The following is a 27182-nucleotide window of genomic DNA, read 5'->3' on the forward strand; positions in this document are numbered from 1 at the left end:
AGAAGCAGACAAACTAGATTTTGAGTTTATTTCAAAACGCTGAAACATAGACGCCTTTAGTCGTCTGCATATTTTCATTTTACAGGTTAGAGAAGAGGAGCTTCCAGAAGCTTTTCTTGGGTGTTGAAACGAGTTCATAATCTAAGCGTGGATAGTTAGTTGGTTTGGATAGAAATATTATGTTTGTGGAGGATTCAGCAGGTTCTGTCAGCGGACTGATCCTGCTGCTGGTTCTGTAAAGGTTTGAACTCTGCTATGGATCCGTGTGGGAAACATGAGAGCCAGACCAAATGGTAAGATGTTTCAGTCTACATTTTGCATCTTACCCACTTTGTTTAAACATCATTTTCCCACTTCACAGCTCTGAACTCGGCCAGGTGTCAGTTAACCGTCTTCGACTATTATTTGAACCCTCTGCTGACGCGAGGTGATTATTTTCTGTTTTTATGTCACATTCATGAAGTAATGCAGTAAAGACATAGTTTAAATTAATTAATAATTATGATTTTTCTTCTGTTTCAGGATCCGACCACTGAAACAAGACACCGATAAGAGCGATGGGCTGAAGAAAATCCGTTTATTTGACAAAACTGAACTCAACAGTGGAAAAACGTAAGAATCTGGTTCTGGTTCTGATTCAGTTACAATCTGTGGGTTCATTCTGATTTTGTATGAAACTTTCTCTATATTCTAATGACTTCATCAAGATGAACTGAATTAGAAAATGAACTCTGGACCTCTTTCCTGAGTATTAGTCTATATATTGTTATATATTAGAGAATGCACTAAGTAATACTACTTTTCTTCTTCGCTCTGTTAATCAGTTAATCGCTTTACTTCCTCATCAAGCTAAAAGAGAAAAGTCTCAAACTGACGTCACTCTACTGTCCTCATAATTACTGCAAACACTTTAATCCCAGTTAGTGGGATTGGAAGGAGATGGTTGTGGGTTCAACTCCCAGCATTGCAGTTCTTAACAGTTTATATCATGAATTCCTTTTCCTCTGAAATCCTGCATTAATACAGCAAACCTTAATTTCCTGGGTTAATTTTTCTCTTTCTGCCTTATGAATCATTTATTTACTTCATGTTTTTGCTGACTCCCACTTCTGGCTCTATACCAGGGGCCATTTGTGGCCCTTAGACTGATTCAGCATAGAACAACATTTACTGACTTTGCTGCAACCAAATCAGCGATAGTCTAATTTATTAAAAATATATATAATATATTAAAATATAGCAACCACCTTGTAATAAAGTTACCCAAGTCTTGCACAAGTTTCTTCAATCGAGCCAAAAAACTTTGAAAACTAGATGTTTCTTTTAATACAGCAAATGTGCAAAATCCTTTTTAAATTTTTGGATCAACATTGAATAACATCCAAATAAAGAGACTACTTCTGCCTGATTTAAAAAAAACAGGATTTATAATATCTAGTTAGTAAAAATCAGAAAATGTATGTATATTAAGTTATTTTATTCAATAGAAATATCCAGAACAGTTAAATACTCCGGTGTAAGCGTCAGTATGTGTTGCTTGTCTTATGTTTTCAACGAAAAGGATTGAAAACATTTAGTAAAATCTGTTATTTTTCTCCTTTGAGGGTAACATTTATTTCATAACTGCTTTCTGAAGACAGAAATATCTCTACTTTTTGTTTCCATCAGCGTCGGCCTGCAGACACCAGTCCCGTCTCCAACCAGCGGTGTGTCCATGAAGAGCGACCGGTCTATGGATCCCATCACCGTGTTCAAAGAACAACTCCAGCTGCAGAATAAAGGGTGAAGACATCACTGAAACTATCATCTGAAGTAGAAATTTGCATAACAAAATGAGAATAATATAGTGGATAAAACTAATTTGATCTGAACTGCTGTTAGGACTCTGATGAAAACGGCTCTTTTCCACTGTTTCAGCTGAACTTCCTCAGATAAACTTATTTGTTTTATCAAATATAACCAAATAATCATCAGAAAGTCCAATAACATTTTGATCCTAAGCATAAAAATAAAGATTTAAACAGAATTAAGCATAGATAGGCTTTCTAAGGGATATTCAACTGAGACAAAAGATTCTACCAAATTTGAAAATGATTTAATAATCTGACTGAACTGAACCCAGATGGGTTGACTTGCGTTACGTTGCATTCAAATCAATTCAGGCACTTTATATAAAAAAGGTCATTTTAATTTTATCACAATTAAGTTCCTGTTGATCCCAGTGGTCACCCAGTGCATTAAGCCCAGTTCATTGTTCCAATTAGTCCAAACTGTTTCTGTTTTTGCTTAAATGATCAGAAGTGAGCAGAGTCCAGTCCCGTCCCCATCCAGCTGTGTCTCCCTGAAGAGTGACCGGTCCATGGATCCAATAACTGTGTTCAAAGACAGAAACCAGTCTGAACACGACAGGTGAGAATCTAATTCTTTCATATTGATTTTCTTAAATTAAGATGCATTGTGGAAGTGTTACCATGTTTCATAATTAAAACATGCTTGGTTTTAGTCAGGGTCCAGCAGCAGAGATCAGTCATCTGATCGATCAATAGAACCAATCACCGTGTTCAAACGACTCCCATCTGTGTGGTTGACCTGTTAGAGAACAGAACCATTAACTATTTCATTTTGAAAAGATATTATTCATTGTTTAAGGCAGAGCTTTATGTAGAGAACATTTAATCAAACCTAAAGATGGATCCTAAAATATCCAAACTAAACAATTTAGCTTTTGCTCAGTGATTTGGTTTCACTGTGTGTTCGGCAGAGCAGTTTGGGTTTTCTGACCAAACAGGACATGGGTACACATTTCTAAACTAGTTGCAGTAAAAGTTATTTTTGTGATCAAGTTTTTGTCATTTTGACGCCCCTCCAAAATAAAGTACTCAGGTCGTATAAAGAGAAATGTAGATTTGAAATCGACTCTGAAAGTTCAGCTTAAACGCTGGTTGTGAGTCTGTTCTACCTTTTAATCAATCTATAATAATAGTTTAATAGTCCTAACAATTTCATAGAATGCATTTGATCCTTTTTTTGAGTAGATTTTCCCCTGGTGAATATTAATCATCTGCATCGGGCAGCATGTGGCTATTGATTTGAAATAACTAATAAATATATAAATGATGTTCCAGCTGGTGGTTCCATGTGTTGGGGAACCTGCCCCCAATTAGAGGCATAAAAATAAAGGATGAGGGTAAAAACAAGAGGAATTATTTATTCTTTTAACATTAAAGCAAAGTTTATTTATGTTTTCTTCATTACATAAGAGGATTTCCTCTGGAAACTGTAGTTAAAGTTTAAATCAGTTGGTCCTTTAGGAAAGAGTGTGATTGCTAGACTCCATTTTGATCACTGGCAGATGTTCTTGTTAGATGCTCAGAAAGTTTCAGCCAGGTTTCCGTCATGCTGCTGTTTTGTTTCTTCCAGGATCGATGAGGAGGAATCTTCCTCCTGTGCTGCCAGCTGCGTGTCGCTAAAGAGTGACCGGTCCATGGATCCAATAACTGTCTTCAAAACTGGAGACCAGCCTGAGCATAAAGAGTGAGAATATAAATAATAAAAAAACAAACACTGTATTCATCAGAGGAGAATTGTTTTACAGGGAACCTGTTTGTATTTCCATTCGGTCTCTACTGCTTCTAGAAACGGGACAAACACTAAAAAACCCATCCAGGTGTTTATGGGTGGTAATAAATGTTTTGTGATGCCACAATCACCTAGCAACCCAAATGAAACGCCAGCATGTTTGGTCAGATGGTTTTAGCGCTGTATGTGCTGTACAATGGCTGCTGGAAAAGAAAAAGAGTTTTATTTTTGATTTACCATTCAGAAACCACTGCTGCATGCTTGATAGTCGTGCAGGAGGCTCCACTTTTTCTGGTTCTGGTTCTGACTCAGGGTCAAAGATGTACGGTTGTACCGCTGTCCGTCTGTTTGTAGCAGGTTTCAACATAAAGTGTGAGTGTCCACTTCCTTCAGTCTGTCTCTGGACAGGAACGTGTTTCTGAAAAAAACAATCAGTCACACATCTAGGTTTTCCTTGGAAATGTTTTTACTGTCAGTAAACTTCTGGTTGTTTTGTTTCTACCAGGATCCAGCAGCAGACAGCAGCCATACCCTCATCCAGCTGTTTATCCATGAAGAGCGACCGGTCCATGGATCCAATCACTGTATTTAAAGACGGACACCAGTCTGTTCAGAACGGGTGAGAATAGAAACTATCAACTGTTTACTTTTAAAAAACATCATATTGATAATTTAAAGCAAGTGTTTATGTAAAGAAGCTCATCAAAACTACTTTTCTTCAGACGTTCTTAATGAAGCAGTTAAACTTGTGCTGAGGGATTTGGGTATTTGGGTAAATCCTGAAGCAACTTGTGCTAAAATGTGTCATTTTCTGCAGTGATGAGCTGCAGGACTCAACGGTCCTCAGTGTTCAGTCTGTTCATCACCAAACTGATCTGGACTCCATTTTTAAGGCAAGAACCATTTTAGATTAAACCCTTTATTGTTACAATAAATTACGAGGCTCCACTGGGAATAAATCATTTGGGGATTTTTATGGACCAATTTAATGATGTTGTAAAGATGTGGATTCAATATAAATATAGTTTCTAATTTATGTTTTTCCTTTTTGTTTCAGGCTCTGGAGGAAAGCATCATAGGTTTTGTGAAGTCAGAGTTAGAGAAATTCCTAAACGTTGTTGGACCAGATTACCATGAATACTTAAAGAACCAGAGAGAGAATGAAGAGTTGCTGGATGGAGGAGAAGAAGAGCAGGAAAATACCAGCGGAGAGTCATTTCTGAAGCTCACACTCGACTTTCTGAGGAGGATGAAGCAAAAGAGGCTGGCGGATTATCTGCATAGCAGTAAGATTATTTTAACTTTTAAAACATGATCAACTTAAAGTTTGCAAAACGACCAACTAAATTAGTGCTTTTGAATTTATGCTTAAACATTAATTTACGGGAAGCTTTAAAATGTACTCAACATTTTTAAAGTTATCAAAATGCTAAAGAATTTGCTCTTCTATTAGCACATTAGTGGTACTGTGCCCACCGCTGTATACCAGCACCTCAGTGGGACATGAGGCCAACCTCGTGAAGTTTCCTGTATTTAATGCTGCAGTTGTTGTTGTTTGCATTAAATCATATAAAAACGTTTAAATGCTGGGGTACTTCAGTTGTTTCATGAAAAATGTCATATTTTACACGATAAAAAATTTTCCAGATGTCTTTTCTTTGTACAGAGACCTCTTCAACGAAGAATCAACGAGGACACAAGTCTAACCTGAGGAAGAGATTCCGGTGTGTGTTTGAAGGGATCGCTAAAGGCGGAAGCCCAACTCTGCTAAACCAGATCTACACGGAGCTTTACATGACAGAGGGAGGAACCGGAGAGGTCAACGAAGAGCACGAGGTCAGGCAGATTGAAATCACCTCCAGAAAACAAGACTGTCCTGAAACAATCAGAATAGAAGACATCTTTAAGGTTCATAATGACAACGCTCAGCCAATCAGAACGATGCTCACTAAAGGAGTTGCTGGCATTGGGAAAACCATCCTAACGCAAAAGTTCACTTTGGATTGGGCCGAAGACAAATCAAATCAGGATATTCATTTTACTTTTCCATTTACCTTCAGAGAGCTGAATGTGCTGAAAGAGAAAAGATTCAGTTTGGTGGAACTTGTTCACCGCTTCTTTCCAGAAAGCAAAGAAATCTGCGATTTTGAACAATTTAGCGTTTTGTTCATTTTTGATGGTCTGGATGAAAGTAGACTTTCTCTGGACTTCCACAACAGTCCGATCCTGACCGACGTTACAGAGTCCACCTCAGTGGACGTCCTGCTGATAAACCTCATCCGGGGGAAACTGCTTCCCTCCGCTCGCCTCTGGATAACCACGAGACCTTCAGCCGTCAGTCAGATCCCTCCTCAGTGTGTGGATGTGATGACAGAAGTCAGAGGTTTTTCAGATTCCAAAAAGGAGGAGTACTTTAGGAAGAGGTTTAAAGATAAGAAGCAAGCCAACAGGATCGTCTCCCACATCAAATCTTCACGAAGCCTCCACATCATGTGCCACATCCCGATCTTCTGCTGGATCAATGCCACAGTCCTGGAGGATATGCTGAAAACCAGAGACGAGGGGGAGCTGCCAAAGACCCTGACAGAGATGTACATCCACTTTTTAGTTGTTCAGACCAAAGTAAAGAAAGTTAAATATGATAAAGGAATGGAAACAGATCCTCACTGGAGTCCAGAGAGCAGGAAGATGATTGAGTCTCTGGGAAAACTGGCTTTAGATCAGCTGCAGAAAGGAAACCTGATCTTCTATGAATCAGACCTGACAGAGTGTGGCATCGATATCAGAGCAGCCTCAGTGTACTCAGGCGTGTTCACACAGATCTTCAGAGAGGAGAGAGGGCTGTACCAGGACAAGGTGTTCTGCTTCATCCATCTGAGTGTTCAGGAGTTTCTGGCTGCTCTTCATGTTCATCTGACCTTCATCAACTCTGGAACCAACCTGCTGATGGCAGAAACAGGAGAACTAGATTCTGCAGCAACCCTCCTTCATCAGCTCGCTGTTGACAAGGCCTTACAGAGTCCAAACGGACACTGGGACATGTTCCTTCGCTTTCTGTTAGGACTTTCTCAGCCAGTGAATCAAATATTGCTACGAGGCCTAAACACACAAACACAAAGCAGCTCACAAAGCAACCAAGAAACAATCCAGTACATCAAGAAGAAAATCAGCGATAATGTGTCTGTAGAGAAAAGCATCAATTTGTTCCACTGTCTGAATGAGCTGAACGATCGTTCTCTGGTAGAAGAGATCCAACAGTACCTGAAATCAGGAAGTCTCTCCACAGACAAACTGTCTCCGGCTCAGTGGTCCGCTCTGGTCTTCATCTTACTGTCATCAGATGAAGACTTGGACGTGTTTGACCTGAAGAAATACTCTGCCTCAGAAGATGCCCTACTAAGGCTGCTTCCAGTGGTCAAAGCCTCCAACAGAGCTCTGTAGGTACACACAGGATTTCATATCCAGTCTCTCACATTTCAAACAGCCTTCAGTTTTCTGCTCTTTGTTTTTTCTAATCCCAGACTGAGTGGCTGTAACCTCTCTGGGAGAAGCTGTGAAGCTTTGTCTCTGGTTTTAAGCTGCCAGTCTTCCAGTCTGAGAGAACTGGACCTGAGTAACAACAAGCTGGAGGACGTAGGAGTGAAACTGCTTTCAGTGGGACTGGAGAGTCCAAACTGCAAACTGGAATCCCTCAGGTCAGAACAGGCTGGTGTTCAACTGGTTACACTTGTTTCAAATCTTTGGTTGAACCAAGCTTGTAAAGTTTTCAAACTCCCCACCCCCATCCCAATTTTAGTCTTACAGGATGTCTAATCACGGAGGATGGCTGTGCTTCTCTTGCCAAAGCTCTCAACTCCAATCCGTCCCACCTGAAGGAGCTCGACCTCAGTTACAATCATCCTGGAGACTCAGGAGTGATGCTTCTGTCTTCCAGGTTGAAAGATCCACACTGCAAACTAGAAACACTCAGGTCTGAAACTTAATTTCTCCCCATCTTTGTTGACTGAACCAACTCCTCACTTTGAGATGTTAACACAACCAGATCTCCATCCAACGGAGAATCAGATTCCTGAACCAGCTGAGTTTGACCCTGATCAGGATCTGTAGAAAATCTATTTAGCCGGTTTACTGAGGAAGACTCGCCTGGCCAACCTGAATGCCCCATCCATCAGACTGAGAAGCGCCGATTCATAGATTGGACCCATTAACGATTGTTCTCCCTTTATTTTCCAACCTGCTCCTGACTGAGCCAGGTATTATTTAGTGATTTGTATGGAGCTGCAGCCTTACTAACTTCCTCCTATAAATGTATGAACCATTTTAGCACATCTTAATGTAGCAGCACAGATTATTAGAATAATAACAATAATCAATTTAATTTAGCCTGTCTTTCCCTAATGGTGAAGCTGAAGGATTTTAAATATTTGCTTTGGGAACAGAATGACTTTCATACGCCTGTCAGATCTGATCTGATCAGTTTCTTGTAGAAAAGCAGGTCCAGCTCAGTCTTCATTTTGTCTGAGTGGATAGATGTACAGTTGAATCTCAGTAAATCATTAGATAAAGGAAAAGTCGACTTATTTAACTGATTAAAAATATTCCAGTAAGGCCTGTTTGTTGGTGATACTGCAGCAGGTATCGCTGCTTTCACTATGTGGATACAAAGTCCTGTTAGCAGCGCGAGACATGAAGTTCTCCAACATGTCCTGGTGGGACGCTGCACTGACCCTGGACTTGATAAAGCAGATAAAGCTACATTCATACAATCTCTGAGTGTAGAAACTTGTTGGTAACATATTCAGCCCCTTTGAGACATTTTAATTCCCTTCTACTTTTCTTCCTGCAGAGTGAACCACTGTGGAAAGCAGTGGCTAACACCTGGACTCAAGAAGTGTAAGTTTCAATAATAATGATGAAGAAAATTTATTCACATGCATTTTTACTTTAAAGTAATATTTGATCAACTTTATTTTTTTCATAGTTTTTCCATGGCTTGTTGACGTTTCTAAGCTCCTCCTCTACTTATCTGTTCATTTGTTGCCTGGGTTCATTTCCTTGTCCACATTCTTCCCATCATCATTCCAGTATAACCAGCTTCTGATGTTTTGAGCTGCACTTCCTTCTGCCTCAAGTATTTTATAATCCCTTATTTGCAAACTGAAGTTGCCTTGTCATTCTCACAGTTACCTGTTTTTTATGCTCTTCATGATCGAATGCCTCATCAGTAAAGATTCTTTTATTTTGCTTTCTGTAGCTTTGATTCTCTCTGAAATATTACTTTGGACATTATTTAATCCCAACAGAAACATGATTCAGCACGTTTTTAAGTAGATACTGTAATGGTGGCCCACGCCTGTTTTGTCTCTCCTCAGATTTCTGTGAACTTGAATTGGATCCAAACACAGCCGGCCGAAAGCTGGTTCTGTCCGACAACAACAAGAGCGCAAAAATCGTAACCACAGAGCAGCCGTACCCTGATCACCCAGACAGATTCGAATGGAATCAACTTCTGTGCACAAATGGCCTGACTGGTCGCTGTTACTGGGAGGTGGAGTGGAGTGGGAGGGTTCTGGTGTCGGTGAGCTACAGATCACTCACCCGGCGAGGCCTGAGCAGCGACTGCTGGTTTGGTGGGAACGAGCTGTCGTGGGGTCTCAGGTGCTGTGACGACGTTGGTTACGCCATCTGTCATAAGAACAACATGGCCATCATCCCCCTGCCGCAGTCCTGCCTCTCCCACAGGATTGCTGTGTATTTGGACCGTCCTGCTGGGACTCTGTCTTACTACCGAGTGTCTGCTGACACACTGACGCACCTTCACACCTTCAACGCCACGTTCACCGAGCCGCTGTACCCTGGCTTTGGGTTCTGGTTTGATTCCTCAGCGTCTCTGTGTTCTCTGTAAGGAACATCAGGAAGGAAAATCCACTTTCAGTGTCACTATTATATAAAACAGCATAAATAATATTGATATTGTGATGAAACTAGAGATAGAAAGAGCAATGAGAATATTTGGAGCAGTGAACAAACATCCACAAACGTTTTTTTCTGATTATTGTTTTACGTTATTTTTGAACAATGTGTCATTCTTCTTATCTTTTAAATGTTTTATTGTCTTCGTTAATCTCTGATTTGCTTCAGCCTCATGTTTTACTAAGGGTGAACCATCGGCCTTTTTCAAAATTGTGGAGCAAGTTGTAATTAAATATTAAACTTTCTTTCTAAATGGCTGTTTGTAAGTTTCCATTAAAAACACTTTTTGTGTCTATTGACTCTGTGGTGTGACAAGTTTTTTATTATTTTATTAACATCTTTGTTGTAGACACAAATTATTATCATTATTTGTGTTGATCTGTTTCAATACCAAAGTAACTTTGTTTCAACAAATGGTTTTTAAAAATGTGCTTTGTAAATAAAATTGATTTTAATGTGTTGACATGAGTTTACTAACAACCTCCACACACAAAATAATAAAAATACAGCAATATTCAATATTTAAAACATTCCTGGAAAGTTTATTTTAGGGCTGGAACTTAAATGCCTTAAATACATAAATTTTAGGCATGAAAATGTTTAACTCAACTAGTCACATTGTTTTGTTTTTTACACATTTTGTGGATTTCATAGATTATATTTGGCTGAAATGTATCTCAAAAGCACCAATAAAATATATGTTCATGGAGAAAAACACGGATGAAGTAAAAATATAATTTCCCTTCTTTCTTTACTAAATTTTACAAAAACAACTGCTGACGGAGTGATGGCAAAATGTTTTACTTTCTGCACTACTGTAATAAAACACCTACATATTTTACTGTAGATTTTTTCTGGACTCTTATTTTGATCGCAGCAGGCGAACATGTGATCAGATTATAGTAAAGTATGGAGTTTCCACTCTTCTTTGGAACAAACAGGAACTGTAAGTATTTTCCTAAAAGCTCCTCCTTGGTTCATGACAGGACAGACCGGTTTTATGCTCCTGTCGAGTTTTCTTCATTAACGTTGCAGTTATGAGGCTGAGAGCAGCGATAAGCAAAATGCACGCAGTCGTCTGGTCTGACGAGGAATAATCAGCGCCGTCTCTCCAGACGATGGACAGTCGACAAATTTCTACTTAAAGTTAAATCAGCAGGTAAGAAAATCCGTCAAAAGAAATCTGTAAATCTGTTTTACTGTGTTCACATTGTAGTTTGAAGCTGGGTTTTGGTGTGTTTGTAAATTTGAATGTTGCACAGAAATGTTTTTTTGGTAAAGTTCAATAATCATAAAGTATTGAACAAATACATCTGTGTGTGATTCTTATATAACATCTACAACACTGTGACGGTAATATATATATATATATTCGTTTATTTAACCAGGCTGAGATCTAGATCTCATTTTCAAGAGGAACCTGGGCAAAAAATTTGCAATACATAGCAACCTGGTTACAAGATAAAAACAATTAAAACATATGCACAAGTATAAAACAATAAAAACAATTTAAAAACAATGACACTGTTTCATATGAATCTTGTTGCCTGTTTTTAAGAACTGCTAAAAATAAGTCCAGTGAAATCATTTCTGACATCAGTGAAAAATGCAGGAAGTGTCAAAACTTCCCAAACAACTTTGGATAAAGATGAATGTTAATTATTCATGCTGATAGTGTGAGACTCAAACCTTAAGAGTTTTAGAGCATTTTAAAACATAATGTATCCTCAAATGGATCATTTTGTATCTTACTAATTGTTAATAATACATATTCTGACCAAAAATACTGTATATGTGCCATACTGAAGGGAATAATTTGACATAAGTGATGACTCAGCATGTTATTCTTTGTGATAAGGTGTGAAGAATGAATGCTGGACATTTGCCACCTAAAACACGTCTTGGTGTGGAAGACGAGCGTCAGGGTGAAGCTCAGAGGTGAGATAATTATCTGACTGGCTGTTAATCCATTTTTCTGACACTTCATTTCAACTCTGCGCTTTGTGATTCATTTGTTAAAGAACAAACCTACAAAAGGCAGATTCCAGTGAATGTGAACCAACCTGGAAGCCACTGAAGAATAAACGTTCAAAAGACTTTGATTTAGATTTTAGTGCCTCGCCTTGTAAGACGCAGTAAGTAAAGTTTTATTCTCTAACTTTCTGTGACTCACATTCCCACCATTAGGCAAACCAACAGTGACCTGTGTTTGTTTTAAAGCTTGGAGCAGGAACACGAAAGCAAAGACTCTGGAACTGGACCAGAACCAAGACTTGAACCACATGGTGTGTCTTTGAAAAGTGACAAATCTCTCCAGAAACCAATGGATTTCAAACCACCACCTTCTATAAAAACCCGGTATGTTTGTGTAAAAGTGTTTCATGTTATATGGACCTGATAGGTTTACATTGTCATGTGGGTACACAGTTTTCTTAAGGGGAAAAAAGTTATTTTTACTTAAATTATTTTGTTTTCATTGTCTACATATTGTCAGGCTTCTGGAAAATGATCAATATTTGTTGATATTTATAATAAGAGGTAGTTTCTGACTATTTTTACAAGAAATAAACATGCTTGTGTAATATTTTCAGATGCCATGTGTATAGTTTGAGTTTTTGAACTATTAATGTGATAACAAGGGGGAAAAATGTTGCTCTCTAAGTCAGCACAGAAAACCATCTGCTGCAGTTTGGGTGGGTTACTGGAACCTGCTGGGATTCCTTCATGCACTGATTGATAACTGGATTCAACTGGAATGTAGCATTTATTATTGGCTAGGAATAATCTTTTTCCAAAAGTTTCTCCAGATGACATGTTGGGAATAAATGAACTGAACTGAATTGAATTATTGTCAGCTAGCAGAAGAAAGAGCTGGAGAGCCATTGGATTAATATTGGATCAGAAAGAGCAACTATCCAACTGGAAAGGTTTAAAACAGAACAACTAACAGAACATCATTGGAATAAAAGTCCAAAATCTGGTGAAAGACAAAAGCTTTGGACAGAATATTAAAGTTAGTGAAACAGATAGTTTTGCCCTAATCAGATATGTAAATTAGCACTTTATTTCTATTTAATTGAAATGTAACAAACGTTCCTCTGAGTTTCCAATAGAAAAATTAAATCTCGGATTAGATCAAAGCAGAAACAGATTATGCTTTTTCTGGAAGACCGGCAACAAATATAACAGAGTTTGTGTGAATCACGTTTCTATTACAATTTGATGAGCTAATTGTATTTTACTGTCAGTAAAACTCCAGCCTCCCCTGTAACCTGCATGTCAGTGAAGAGCGACTCTTCCATGGAGATCGCAACACAGTTTAAAAACAGATGTCAAACTTTTCATCACAGGTAAATGGTTGAATTTTCCGTTAACGTTACATCTTATATGGCATCAGTTTAAATCTAACTTTCCTTCTTTGGCAGCGTCAGCCAAGAGTTCCCAGATGAATCTGGTGGTGAATCTGCTAAAGTCCAGCATCAAGAGGAGCTAAACTCTGTATTTAAGGTAAAAACCAAACTATTACACAACCTTAAACGATAAAGAAAAAACACTCTATCTAAAGTTGTAAAGTCTAATTACTTATATTACTACCAGACACATACAGTATCTTTCTGCCTTATTGGTTTATTGGTGCCACATTCTGTGTTACAGCAAGTGATCAGAAGTGGGAGACTCTGTTATCACTACAGTGGAGATTAATGTAATTAATGGCATAAAGAGAAATATCTGAGTCTGTTTTGGTTGCTTTCCTCAAACCATCATCGTTTAGTTTCCTACTTTTATTGTAACATTTGAAGGCTAAATAAACTTCTTTAGCAGCGCTGCATATTTAGTCTGCAATAGATTTATCATAGAAAGTTCCCTGAAGTAACTGGTTGACCATGACAGAGAAAAACGATGCAAGAAATTCAGTTGCAGCAACTTTGTAAGTTTGTTCACGTTTCTGAATTTCTACAGTCTGTGAAATTAAATTGAACACGTGTCCGTTCCAGATGCTTGAGGAAAACCTTAAGACTTTTATGAAAAACGAGCTGCAGAAGTTTCAGATGATTCTGAGTTCTGAATATTCAGAAGCTCTAGAAAATCAGGAGGAAGAAGATGAGAGAAACGCTGCAGATCAAGAGCAGGCGAAGGGCAGCAGGGAGACATTTCTAAAACTATCGCTCCTGTTCCTGAGAAGAATGAGGAAAGACGACCTGGCCGACTGTTTGTGGAACAGTAAGAGATTTTCAACTGATTTAGTTTCACGTCTACATCACAGCCATATGTTGTTTCAAATCTGAAATTATTTTAAATAACTATTAATTATTGCATTTAGAGGTTCTGTTATTAATCTCGTTGACTTTTTTTAGGAACCTGCGCAACAGAATGCACACAAAACCTAAAGTCTAGCTTGAGGAAAAGGTTCTGCTGTGTGTTTGAGGGGCTCGCTAAGGCAGGAAATCCAACACTGTTAAATCAGATCTACACAGAGCTGTACATCACAGAGGGAGGGGATGGAGAGACCAATGAAGAGCATGAGGTCAGGCAGATCGAAGCTGCATCAAGGAGGCAGCGTATTCAAGAAAAAACTGTCAGACAGGAAAACATCTTTAAAGCTTCATCTGAAAAAGACAAACCGATCAGAACAGTGATGACTAAAGGAGTTGCTGGAATTGGCAAAACACTCCTAACGCAGAAGTTCGCTCTGGACTGGGCAGAAAACAGAAGCAACCAGGACATCCAGTTCATTTTCCCCTTCACTTTCAGAGAACTCAATGTTCTAAAACACAAACGGTTCAGTTTGGTTGAACTTGTTCATCACTTCTTTAATGAATCCAAAGAAGCACAAATCTGCAGATTTAACGACTTCCAAATTGTGTTCATATTTGACGGGTTGGATGAGTGTCGACTTCCTCTGGACTTCCACAAAAATGAGATCCTGACCGACGTGACCGAGTCCACCTCACTGGATGTTCTGCTGACAAACCTCATCAAGGGGAAACTGCTTCCCTCCGCTCGCCTCTGGATAACCACACGCCCCGCAGCAGCCAATCAGATCCCTCCTGAGTGTGTTGACATAGTTACGGATGTAAAAGGGTTCACTGATGTACAGAAGGAGGAGTACTTCAGAAAGAGGTTTATGGACCAGAAGCAGGCTAGCATGGTCATCTCCCACATCAAGATGTCACAAAGCCTCCGCATCATGTGCCACATCCCGGTCTTCTGTTGGATCAGCGCCACCGTTCTGGAAAACAGACAAGGAAGAGAGCTACCCAAGACCCTGACTGAGTTATATATCTACTTCCTGCTGGTTCAGAGCAAGGTAAAGCAACTGAAATATGAAGGGGGAGCAGAGACAGATTTAACCTGGAGTCCAGACAGCAAGAAGATGATTGAGTCTCTGGGGAAACTGGCTTTTGATCAGCTGCAGAAAGGAAACCTGATCTTCTATGAAACCGATCTGACAGGATCTGGCATTGATATCAAGGCGGCTTCAATTTATTCGGGAGTGTTCACACAGATCTTTAAGGAGGAGAGTGGGATTTACCAGGACAAGTTGTTCTGCTTCATCCATTTGAGTGTTCAGGAGTTTCTGGCTGCTCTTCACATCCATCTGACCTTCGTGAACTCTGGTGTCAACCTGCTGGATGACAAACAGCCAAAACAAAGGGTATCTAAGGCCTTTAAAAACCAGCCTGATATGAGAAAACTCCACCAAACTGCTGTAGACAAAGCTTTACAAAGTCCAAACGGTCACCTTGATTTAGTCCTTCGCATACTCGTAGGTCTTTCACTGCCAGCCAATCAAACGCTACTCCGAGGCCTGCAGACACAAACAGCAAACACCTCACAATCAAATCAGGAAACAGCTGAATTCATCAAGAAGAAGATCAGTGATGGTCTGTCTGCAGAGAAAAGCATCAACCTGTTCCACTGTCTGAACGAACTGAATGACTGTTCCCTTGTGGAAGAAATCCAGCAGTATCTGAGATCAGGAAGTCTTTGCACACGAAAACTGTCTCTGGCTCAGTGGTCGGCTCTGGTCTTCATCTTACTGTCATCAGAAAAAGATCTGGACGTGTTTGACCTGAAGAAATACTCGGCTTCAGAGGACGCTCTTCTGATGCTGCTGCCAGTGGTTAAAGCCTCCAACAAAGCTCTGTAGGTGGATGGACTCGCACAAAAATAACTCTCACAATGCAAATCAAGAATCATTTTGAGTTTTATGTAAATTGTTTTCCAGGCTAAGCGACTGCACCCTCTCTGAGAAAACATGTGAAGCTATATCCTCAGTCCTTAGTTCCCAAACTTGCTGCTTGAGAGAAGTGGACCTGAGTCATAATGACCTGGAGGACGTAGGAATGGAAGCGTTGTCTTCTGGGATGTTGGGTCAACAATGTGGACTGGAATCACTGAGGTATGAAGCACCTGGTCATCAATATAAACATCAGTGGTGGGCGAACATCCGCCAATCTGCTAACATGCTAATAGCAGAGCTAATTTTTTATTTAGCATTATTGTTAACTTTGAAAATGTTTAGTTCACTTAGTTTTTTTTAATGGACATTTTTTCCATATAAATTCTAATTGCTAATTTACTCAGTTTGCAAACTTTTTTAAGCGTTAGCATTAGCTTTCTCTAAATACCATCTTAGTGTAGCACTTTAGCATTAACAGAACTAATGTTTATGATTTCTGCTTTAGGGTTAGCACAACTAGCTTTCCAGTTAGCAGTAACAACCACTGGGTATTTGCATAATCTATGCAATATTTTACCATTGAATTTGTTTTTCAGGGTAGCTGACTGCAACCTGTCACAGAAGAGCTGTGAGACTCTTTCCTTATGTCTCCGTTCAAAGAGCTTCAGGCTTAAGAGTCTGGATTTGAATTACAACTTCCTGCAGGATGTCGGACTGAAGCAACTTTCTGATGCATTGAAGAGTCCATACTGCAAACTAGAAAGTATTAGGTAAGAGAAAGCATGCAAACCAAAATGTTTCTTATTCAAGAAGTTGACCCCAAATTTTAAATAAAGAAAACATTTTTAAACGTAAGATAGCAGTACGTCCAATCAGATGCATATGTGTTAAAATAAAACTGATTCTAATTGTAAAAGTGTTTGCAGTTTGTCGGCATGCAGCCTCTCAGAGCAGAGCTGTGAAACTCTGGCCTCAGCGCTCAGCTCTCCCTCCTGCAAGCTCAGATCCCTGAATATGAGCCACAACAACCTGGGAGATTCGGGGGTGAAGCGGCTCTGTGTTGAACTGGAGAACAAACACTGTCAAATGGAGACCGTCATGTTCGTTGGTTTTATTATTAAGGCTTCTAGCACGTTCCTCTAGTTCACAATTTGTGTTGAGATTATTATTAAGATCCAGACAAATATGTAGCAAATTAACTGGGAAACTGACATGAAATTCACACCCATCAGTTTATTCCTACCTTCACTTATGTGAAAGTAGAATCCAGATTTCAGGATTGTTCACATCTGATCAAACTGGGACAAATCAAATACTGACACCAGTCTGTTTTGGTTTGTCTGACAGTTTAATGTTGCCTCCTAAATGTACTTTAATATGTTTTCTCATCTGCAGTGGACTCTTCCTCACAGAGTCCACTGCATTTTCCATTGTTTTCATCATAAAACAACTTTCTAATTACATATTTTTCTTGAATAATTTTTTATCACTTTTTTAAATGTGAGTAACACCTGCAGGTTGTTACCAGCATTTGGTGTGAATTTCATGTCAGTGGGGCCATTACAATTACTGTGTAAAATGGTGATGCAATTAATAATTAATTCCCCCCATTGTTTATATATTTTTGTATCACATCTTCAAGATTTAATTTGCTTTAAAAAGGAAGTACACATAAAAATATATCTTCAGCATAGTTGTTGAGAAGCAAAACTATTGGCTAAAAACAAGTGCCATTCAAAATAAGACTTAAAAAAATAACTGAAATCCATGAAATTCACTCTGTACATTAATCCTGTTTAATGTTTTTATTTTTCTAGACTTTGTGGATGCCAACTCTCAGAAAGATGCTGTAAATATATATCTGCAGTTCTCAGCACTCAGCCATCCAGACTGAGAGAGCTGGACCTGAGTAACAACAATCTGACAGATGCAGGAGTGCAGCAGCTGTCCAGTGGCCTGGGCAGTCCACACTGCAAGCTGGAAACTCTCAGGTCAGTTCACTCTGATGTGTTTATGATTCTTTGTAGACTTAAACATAACTCGTGATATTTCTCAAACACCAGACTGTCAGGCTGTCTGGTCACAGGGAAAGGTTGCGGCTATCTGGCATCAGCCCTGAGCTCCAACCCCTCTCCTCTGAAAGAGCTGGACCTGAGCTACAACCATCCGGGAGTCGTAGGGAAACAAATGCTGTCTTCTGAGCAGAAGGATCCACTGTGGAAACTGGCTAATCTGAGGTATCACCACATGCAATCTACCAGCAAACATTATAAGACATTTTATTGTGAAAAGTTCTTGGAAGTTCATGAACACAGATTTCCTTAACTCTAGACTTTATTACCAGATAAACAATTTTTCAACACAGCCCTCTCTTTTGATTATAAGAAAATACATTTAATATTTTATGAGTCACATCAAAGTTTATTTAATTCCCACAGTTCTTATGGCTTTGTGCAGAAGTTCCTTTGCTCTTTTTCTTGTCAGATGCTTTTCCATTTCTCGCTAGATCTGCTAGCTTGAGGAGCAAAGCAGTTTGATGAATTTGACTGGCAGCCAATCAGAAAATGAGCATCAGAAAAAATGTGAAATAAATTTTTTTTTTTGTACCCCTCCAGGGGGTCTTTTGTGGGCTCTAGTGTCCCTTTTACGAAAGTAGGCATACAGGAAACGTGAGGGGGGAAGACATGCGGCAAAAGTCATCGGGTCCGGGAGTCGAACTCGCGACGGCCGCGTCGAGGACTCAAGGCCTCCAAATCTACGCCAACACGGCATGCCCGTGTGAAATAAATTTTAACTTGTATTTTATTTTTTAAAAATGACATAATTACAGAAAAAACTACCAAACTTAAAAAACAAACTTAAGATAAAAACATTTATGGTATTTGATTCTTTTATTTTTTCCCCTCCAACTTTCTGAGGGATCTGATTTTGAAATATCAGTTATAATTCTCTCTATTAGCGAACAATTTATCATAGAAAAATTAGAAAAATGATAAGCCCTCATCAAAAATGTCTCAGTACCTACGTAGGAGATACATAAAAACCAAATATTGTTTCTGCTTTTCTCTGCAGTTTGGAGCAAGGCGGAGAGCACAGGCTAAAACCTGATGTCAGAAAGTGTAAGTTTCATAAACAATTACATATAAAGCTGGGAATTGTTCTATTATGACATCATTTTAATTATTGGAGTCGTTAATATTTAAAGAGACTAATTTTCCCTCTCCATCAGATTTCTGTGAACTTGAACTGGACATGAATTCAGTGAACAGACAACTCCACCTGTCTGACAACAACACAAAGATTAGACAGGTGGATGATGAGCAGCCATACCCCGATCATCCAAACAGATTCCAGACCTGCTGGCAGCTCATGTGCCGAAATGGCCTGACTGGTCGCTGTTACTGGGAGGTGGAGTGGAAGGGAGCAGTTCTCCTCTCCGTGAGCTGCAAAGGAATCAAACGAAGTGGAAAAAGTGAGGCCTGCAGGTTTGGAAGGAACGATCAGTCCTGGACGTTGGAGTGCTCTGACGTGTTTGGTTTCGCTGCCTGGCATGTTAACAGAGAAACAACCATCCCTGGTTCCTCTGCCGCCCACAGAGTAGGAGTTTATCTGGACCATCCTGCAGGAATGCTCTCCTTCTACCATGTCTCCTCCGACACATTGAAGCATCTCTACACCTTCTGCGCCACATTTACTGAACCCGTTTATCCCAGTTTTGGTTTGTGGTCTGGAGCCTCAGTGTCACTGTGTTCAGCAGCTTCAAAGAAACCTGCAGCTTAAAGCTGTTTCAGGATAAATACAACAGCTTTACATAATTATAGCTGTGCAATAACTCTGTGCGTAACAAAAAATGTTCTATGTGAATAGGTAAGTTAAGCTGTTACACTTCTAAAAGTAAGATATATTTAACTATGTCATGTTTTCTATCAAATCAAATGATATCCACACATCCCAGTTTATGTTTTATGATGGAGGAACAGCACCGTTTGAAAACCAACAGATCTGTTAACATAACCGTTACCGTCTGTCAGCCATTACAACCCTTTAATCTGTTGTTAACATTAGTAATGTGCTTTTCCGAGCCGTCTTTAAACGCATCATGAGTTCACCATACTCTGTGACCACAGTATGTTGTGACAGTAGGAGGCGCTGTTGCATTTTTACACTTTGCTTTACTCCCCTAAAATATAAGCTTTGCAAACAAACAGAAAAATAAAGAAAAAGCCGAACAACAAATAAAAACTAACATTTGAGCACTAAGAACTATCTTAGTGGTCTGTGACTGATATATTTCCATAATAAACATAATAATGGTGGTAAAACTTTAGGGAGCAGCTTTAAATTATGATTTTCGCTTTGTGACGCTTACTGCCCGTTATTGAAAATAAATTGTTGTACATTTGTCACTGTTTATTGGTAATATTGTATATTCATTATTGGTTTGCTTCAGTTGGTCATTTCTGTACATTCTGAGGAATTTGGTTTATAGCAAACAAGAAACACAAACTCACTTTCTCAGAAAATTACAAGGCTAATGTGTTTGGCTTTTTACTCCAGAAATATGCAGGAACAGTTTATCTTTTATCAGCTTGAACTAAACTCACGTAACAACGATGTGAAAACCAGTCCGACCTGTGGAGAGCTGGAGGTAAACAAACTAACCTCTCTTCCTGGAGATAGTCATGGCCTTTTAATCAGATAATATAAGTTTATATACGAATTATAACCAACAACAGACTAAAATATGGGGGGATGGATCCATCAAAATGTTACGTTTTGGACTTTTGCCTTAAAATCCTCCGATCTTCGGGGCTCATCTCCCAAAACTGAAAATATTTCCTCATTTAATATTCAGCAGTTCTTAGATTATACATTTATATTGCAGAGTGGTGCAGTGAAACGTTAGTAAATGTAGGCACATTAAATACTTTAAAAGTGTAACATATAAATATATACATTTTAAATTCGATGACATTTCATTTGTAGGAGTTATTGCTGCAAAAATCATTGACTCATTGCAGTCAGCAGAGTTTCCTTGGAGAGAAAATGTGCTTTTATTTAACCTGATTATGTGCTTAAAAGGACTAAATTCAGTGAATAAATTAAATCAGTTTATCTTGTAAAGTTGCAGGAATTACAGTGTAATTACCTATTATCTCCACTAGGTGGTGGAAACTGATCAAAATCACTTTATTTGTCCTTCAGATCAAAACATTTAATCTGAAAACATTAAAACTCAGATGTGAGTTTATTCCATTTCTAACTGAATTCACCTCTAAAATACAAATTAGATGGACAGAAGTTTTTTTTACAGTAAATCACAATATTAATCGACTGTGTAGTACATCCACTCAGTAGTTGGTAGAGGCTCCTTTTGCATTAATTACTGCATTGACAGGTTATGGAAAACATCAGAATTCACCTTTAAGGGATCATAAAGTTTTCCTGAACTTGAACCCGGAGTCGGTTTGTCAGAACAAACAGCTGTTGGACTTTGGACGGCTGGTTTGAAGCCACATGTGAGTTTTACTTCGAGGTTCAACAGGAAAAGCAGCTGCTCTGAACTTTCTGCTCACCTCTGAGAAAACCGAGGAAAAACTTCAGGATGGCTGAGAGACGGGCGACGGCGAAGCCTGCAGCAGAACCGGACTTCTTGCAGTTTAACGACCTGGCCTGTGAGACGGTGGGAGGAAAGGTGAATAATGTAGAAAACAGAAAGTAAAATTACACATTAACTCCTAAACTGTCAGAGATTAATGTTGTGTTCCAAGTGGAGGACAAAATATTAGCACGATATAAGATAAAAATGTCAACATTTGAAGCATTTTGAACCTTTTGGAAGCACTCCATAGAGGAATGATTAACTCCACCCTGTACCTATTAAAACGGCCTCCTTCTTCTGATATTGAAAACATGATTGTGTTTGCACTAAAGTTGATCTGAAATTTACCAAATTTACAATCTGCTAAGGAAGAGAATAAAATTTATGTACAATTTGTTCAATCTGAAAATGTCAGAGTCTTAAATGAAATGATAAATTCAACCAACAAGATTAAAACACAACTTTAACTGTCACTGCTCTGCCACTAACGCGGTGCTTCGTGTTGTTTCTCCAGGTTATTTTTGCCACAGATGAATGGTTTGCTCCGGCTAAAAACCTGCTGAAGGTGAAAGTTGCTTATATTGATTTCACCTGCATGAGTGGATCTGCTTATTAAATAAAAATCTCACTAAATCTGGAAAAGAAAGCACCCACAAGCTCCTCAGAGAGAAAAAAAAGCTGTAAATCAAATGTTTATATCTTCATTTTCTTTGCCTCGACATCCAGTCACATTTAAAAACGTTGATATGGATAAATTTGAGCCATAATTTAAATAATCTTTTAATTCTAAACGAGCTCAGTTCTTTTCACGCTGTCTCTTATTACCGTTTGTTTCGCTGTCGTCACTCTTCAAACATCTGTTGTTTTAACAGCGAGAGCCTCCGCAGTTCATCCCATCTGCTTTCACAGAATTTGGAAAGTGGATGGACGGATGGGAGACGAGGAGGAAGAGGATCCCTGGTCGGCGCCTGAAATCAAACCTTTGTTGTTCGCCCAGAAAAATTCACAAAATGCTGAAATAATGTCTGTTTCTGGCCTCACAGATCAGATTTATCCATAGAAACTCAGACAGAAACTTGCTAACTAAATGTTAAAACATGAAGTTTAGTTTGAGTGAAATTCAGTTTTTACAGTAATGACATTAAAACCAGAACAATGGTACAAACAGAAAAACAACAGAGAAGTTATAAAAAATTATCAAACTTTTTTCATATTTTTCTCTTCATAATCACATAAAATATTTTATTTTTCTAGTTAAGTAGGATCATTGTGAAGGAAACAAAGGGGAGAATGAGTTTAAACATTTTCACCAATTCAGAATCTGAAAAGTGTGGCAAACATTTGCATTCAGCACCAGATGCTCTCCGTTCGACCCAACTGGGCTTGAGATGTTTCGTAAAGACAAATGGAGAAAAATGTTAAAATAAGACAAACCCATAAAGGTCCTGGAGGTAAATATGGTTCTAGTTCCGACTCAGGGCTGAAAATAAATCTACACCACACTTTCCAGATATTTATTTTTGCTTCTTTTTTGGTTCCACTTCACAACCTAGCCCTGCTTTCTGTTGGTCCATCAGAAAGCAGATTCATAAAAGATCTAAAACTTAAAACCACAGCAAGTCTCTGGAAAATGATCATTTTCAAGAATAAAGTCAAATCTATAAAATAACCTCAAACATTTCATCCCCATGTCTTCCTCACAATAAACATAATTTTCAATGCAGCTCTAAGATTTCACAGGAAAAGGTGTTAAACATAAACATGTTTGCTCTCCATCTCGCTGAAGGTCACGACTGGTGCATCATTCAGCTGGGAGTGGCTGGTTTGATTCATGGACTTGATGTCGACACGTCTTTCTTTACTGGGAACCACTCGCCTTACGTCTCCATCCAAGCCACCTGCCTCGGTACAGATCATCAGTCCTTCCCGTCTACTGAATCTAAAAGCTCTCCATCTTCTCTTCCTTTACCCCCATATATCATTCTCTTACCTAAGTGTGAAATTCATTGATATATATGAGTTAAAAGTCTCATCCTGACCAGATGAGCTGCCCCCGTTCACTCCCGGGGAAGATCGGACCGGCATGGCCGCCACTGGAGCTCAGATCGCTGCTGTTGCCAAGGTAACCGTCAGTGTGGTATAATAGATCAAAAACATATCATGGCGATACATGACCTCTGCTAAATGGGAGTCGGAGCTGACAGACATCATGTGGTGGTGCTGATGGATGACAATTTGACGGTTTTCTGGTCGACAGCTGAGCTCAGAGGTTTGGCCAGAGCTGCTGGGCGAGTCGGCGCTGCAGCCTGGATACGCAGACTGCTGTCACAACTACTTCAGGGTCAGCACCAAGAGGAGAGTCACGCACCTGCGCCTCAACATGTATCCAGGCACGTTACAAACACATAATCAGGACAGACACTGGTTGGTTGGCGACTCTGGGCTACAACTGATCACATGATTTGTAAAACTGCTCTGATTTCTGTCCAGATGGAGGAATAGCCAGACTCAAGGTGTTTGGTATCGGCCAGAGGGATTGGTCTTCCATCCCGACCAACCAGGACGTCGACCTCATAGCGCTGACCAATGGGGGAGTCTGCCTCGGCTACAGCGACGCCCACTTTGGACATCCGCGCAACATGATTGGTTGGATTTAACTCAATCACTTGACCTTGCACTACGAAGTCAGATCAGAGTACCACATGTTTTATGATGGTCAGATGTTTAAATGTGTTCTTCTTGCAGAAGAAAGTCTGATTTCCAACATGGCCGCCATGCTTTAGCTAGTTACTCGCCTTACTACAACCAAACGGCACACAGGCTTGTTCAGCCTCCATTAGTAAAAACGCTGCTTTTTCTTTGAACACATGAAATTGTATCTAAAAATGACTTTATAAACTTATCTTGCAAATTACAAAACAAACTCCCACCCCAACAATTAGAAACTTCCAGTAGTTTCTGACTGGAAATCAGTCCAGTGGATCTGGGTCCTTGCTGTGGTTAACAGATTATATATATATATATATATACTGCTCAAAAAAATAAAGGGAACACTTTAAGTGTTAAACACCTGTTTAAGTGTTCCCTTTATTTTTTTTAGCAGTGTATATTTATATATATATATATATAGATTATAACAGAGCAGTAAAAACTGACCAGGGAGGGAAATATTAAATATGAAAAAACCAAACACACAAGATCGGTAATCAAACTTATGAACAGAAAAAATAAAGAATACACATTTTTATAAAACAAAGTTAAAGTCAAAAGAAAAAACAGATGAAATAATGACATCTTATTGAGAAATATTAAAAATAAACCAGAACTAAAATTACAGAATTAAAAAAATTCATTTGTAATATTTGTGACTGTTATAAATGTAATGCTATTATGTTAATAATAAATAATTGTAAGATTTCTCCCTTCTCAATCTTTCCCTCTTTTTATTTTAATTAACCACACAATGATTATTAAAGACAGTATTGATTTCATCCTCATTTCTCTGTAAAATAAAGACTTTCAGTCCAGTTTTTTCACCTCCTGCTCCTTGTTCATGGATCATTTTCTGTCTTTTTCAGTCCAGCCTTAAATAACTTCTCTGTTTTTACAGGACTTGGTCGAGGCGCCAACATGGCGGACGGATGGGAAACGGCCCGCAGATCAGACCGGCCCAAAACTCTGAAGGTTTCAACACAAATAATCCACAATGTTTTGGTTTTAATCTGAAATATTTTCACTTTCAGTTTGTTTACACAGTCAACAGAATAATCTACAGTGATAGAAGCTCATTGCATTTATTTTATGCTACAATAAGACAGATACAAATCATACAGTTAAATTACAACATGATCATTTAAACTGGTAAGATCAGAAACCAAAGACTGAAACACTGAACTCAGTTCTACCAGATCAAAGCTTGGTCACTAAAATATGAAAGTGCTGATTTTTAGAGAAAGTTATGAGGCCAGTTTTCTAAAAACTACACAAAGTTGTCTTCCATAATTATCCCCGGGATAAATCCTACAGCAGAACGATAAAAAGCCTGACAGAGAGAAAAGCTCTGACTCTCAGGTGAAAAGTTTACATTGGATTTATCTCCAAAAACAGAATGTAGTTTTGAAGTAATTTCAAACTAACATTCTGTGAGTCTTAAAACTCATTTTAATTCAAATAACTTTTTAAGGAGATAAACTGACAGTAGACTTGGAATGAAGTAATGAATCTGCACTACAAAACATTTAATTTTATGTAACTGGTGGACTGAATGTTTCCAAGGACAGAGCCCTGAGGAACACCTCAGACTCTTACCTCTTTATACCAACAACTACCACAATCCATTGCTTCCACTATGTACCTTAATTTAATACAAGACGTCTTTCCTGTACTTCAGTTTGTATTTTTCCGATCGTCCATGAGTAATGCTGGTCCTGTTGCTGGGTTCTTCCTGTTTCCTCAGCAGATCACATCTCGGCTGATCATTAATGTTTTATACTTTATATGGAGGTTTAAGATGAAATTCTTGAAATTTCTCCCTTCTTGTCGCCTTGCAGGCAGACCAGCGGGGAATCCTCCAGGTGCCTGGCTGGGAGTGGGCCGTGTTTCGTCTCGGTCGTCCTGGGCTGATCGGCAGCATTGAGGTGGACACCAACCATTTCAAAGGCAGGTGCATCCGAGTCACGACTGCTGCGTCCTCCAAGAACAAACCCATCTTTTGATCCGTGTGTTTCCCACTCAGGTAATTTCCCAGACTCCTGTCGGATCGAAGCGTGTCTTTTAACCCCTGAAGACGAGGCGCGGTGCATCCAAACCAGATGGAACTCTGGGAAATGGGAAGTGCTTCTTCCACCTCAGAAGGTTAACATTTAGCACCGCCGACGTCCTGAACAGTTCTGTGATCAGTTTCCTCATCTCCATCTTTCTCTCTGTGCTGCAGCTCCGTCCTCATCACAGGCATCAATACAGCAAAGCAGAGCTGATGCTGAATGGACCCGTCAGCCATGTTCGGCTCATCATCGCTCCTGATGGAGGCGTCAGCCGCCTCCGTCTGTGGGGTCGGCCCATGTTGGTCCCCGGAGCTCCAGCCAATCAGAACAGACCGCCATCCAAACTGTGATCCGTCACCTCACTGACCTCACCATGTGGGAGGTCTGAGGATCTTATTTGGAAGAAATTGTGTTGATGATCTAAATTTAAAAGTTTAGAAAGTGAATGGTTCTAATATAACAAACCCACAGACAACTTTCCCAGGTTTCCCAGGTTTCCAGGGGAAAAGCATGTGGTCGTCTCTCCAAGGTCCGTCTGTGTCCACAGATAACGGTGTGGAGACATCTGGACACAGACGACAGCCCTGCGTCTGTTGAAGTCATTTTTAAACAGAATCGCAGAAGTTGTTCTGTTTGGTTCTGATGTTCTTCACTTTGAATTTGTGATTTTATTATTTCAAAGAGGATCCGGTGCTGTGTCGACTTCCTGAAGGCCGAGTTTCAAGGTGTTAAATTATGACGACAAATTTCCTTTAAATCATGTTTTATATGAACAACATTTTTATAACGACTGAAGGTAACATAGTTATTTGACTGTGCTATGAAATGCCTGGAAAATATATAACACCGCCCCTTTAAGAGTGCTTGTTTTCTTCAAATAAAATGTCTACTTCATTTCCACCCAACTAGGAAATCCCTCCATGGACTCAGGTTGGTCCACCAGGAAACATTTATCTGTTTTACTCGCAGTTTCTCTACAACACATCCATTTGTTTAGATTTACGTTTATTGGCTGCTTCTTCTTCTCCAGCTGCATTTTCTCCACAATTAATAACATGAAATAAACAACTGGAGGTCAGGT

General features: G+C 39.2%; 3 protein-coding genes across 3 annotated transcripts; all 3 read left to right on the forward strand.

The window, feature by feature from the left end:
- Window positions 1–9851, forward strand: LOC116734103 (NLR family CARD domain-containing protein 3-like). Its single transcript, XM_032585263.1, has 14 exons — window positions 1–293; window positions 362–427; window positions 523–612; window positions 1669–1782; window positions 2299–2409; window positions 3421–3534; window positions 4085–4198; window positions 4397–4472; window positions 4637–4865; window positions 5246–7016; window positions 7101–7274; window positions 7376–7549; window positions 8426–8472; window positions 8952–9851. Exons 1-14 carry the CDS (start codon window positions 256–258, stop codon window positions 9482–9484), a joined length of 3651 nt encoding a protein of 1216 aa, XP_032441154.1. The 5' UTR covers window positions 1–255; the 3' UTR covers window positions 9485–9851.
- A 728-nt stretch (window positions 9852–10579) lies between these two features.
- Window positions 10580–20149, forward strand: LOC116734102 (NACHT, LRR and PYD domains-containing protein 12-like). Its single transcript, XM_032585262.1, has 15 exons — window positions 10580–10711; window positions 11411–11490; window positions 11574–11687; window positions 11773–11910; window positions 12801–12902; window positions 12978–13059; window positions 13548–13773; window positions 13908–15699; window positions 15782–15955; window positions 16333–16506; window positions 16663–16836; window positions 17554–17727; window positions 17800–17973; window positions 18809–18855; window positions 18966–20149. Exons 2-15 carry the CDS (start codon window positions 11420–11422, stop codon window positions 19514–19516), a joined length of 3993 nt encoding a protein of 1330 aa, XP_032441153.1. The 5' UTR covers window positions 10580–10711; window positions 11411–11419; the 3' UTR covers window positions 19517–20149.
- A 291-nt stretch (window positions 20150–20440) lies between these two features.
- Window positions 20441–26874, forward strand: allc (allantoicase). The gene is made up of 11 exons (XM_032585264.1): window positions 20441–21431; window positions 21853–21903; window positions 22211–22298; window positions 23125–23244; window positions 23381–23460; window positions 23596–23728; window positions 23829–23984; window positions 24949–25022; window positions 25889–25997; window positions 26074–26192; window positions 26272–26874. Exons 1-11 carry the CDS (start codon window positions 21342–21344, stop codon window positions 26449–26451), a joined length of 1200 nt encoding a protein of 399 aa, XP_032441155.1. The 5' UTR covers window positions 20441–21341; the 3' UTR covers window positions 26452–26874.
- Window positions 26875–27182: the final 308 nt, after the last annotated feature.

This window comes from Xiphophorus hellerii, chromosome 15 (genome assembly GCF_003331165.1).
Source record: "Xiphophorus hellerii strain 12219 chromosome 15, Xiphophorus_hellerii-4.1, whole genome shotgun sequence".
NCBI lineage: Eukaryota > Metazoa > Chordata > Actinopteri > Cyprinodontiformes > Poeciliidae > Xiphophorus > Xiphophorus hellerii.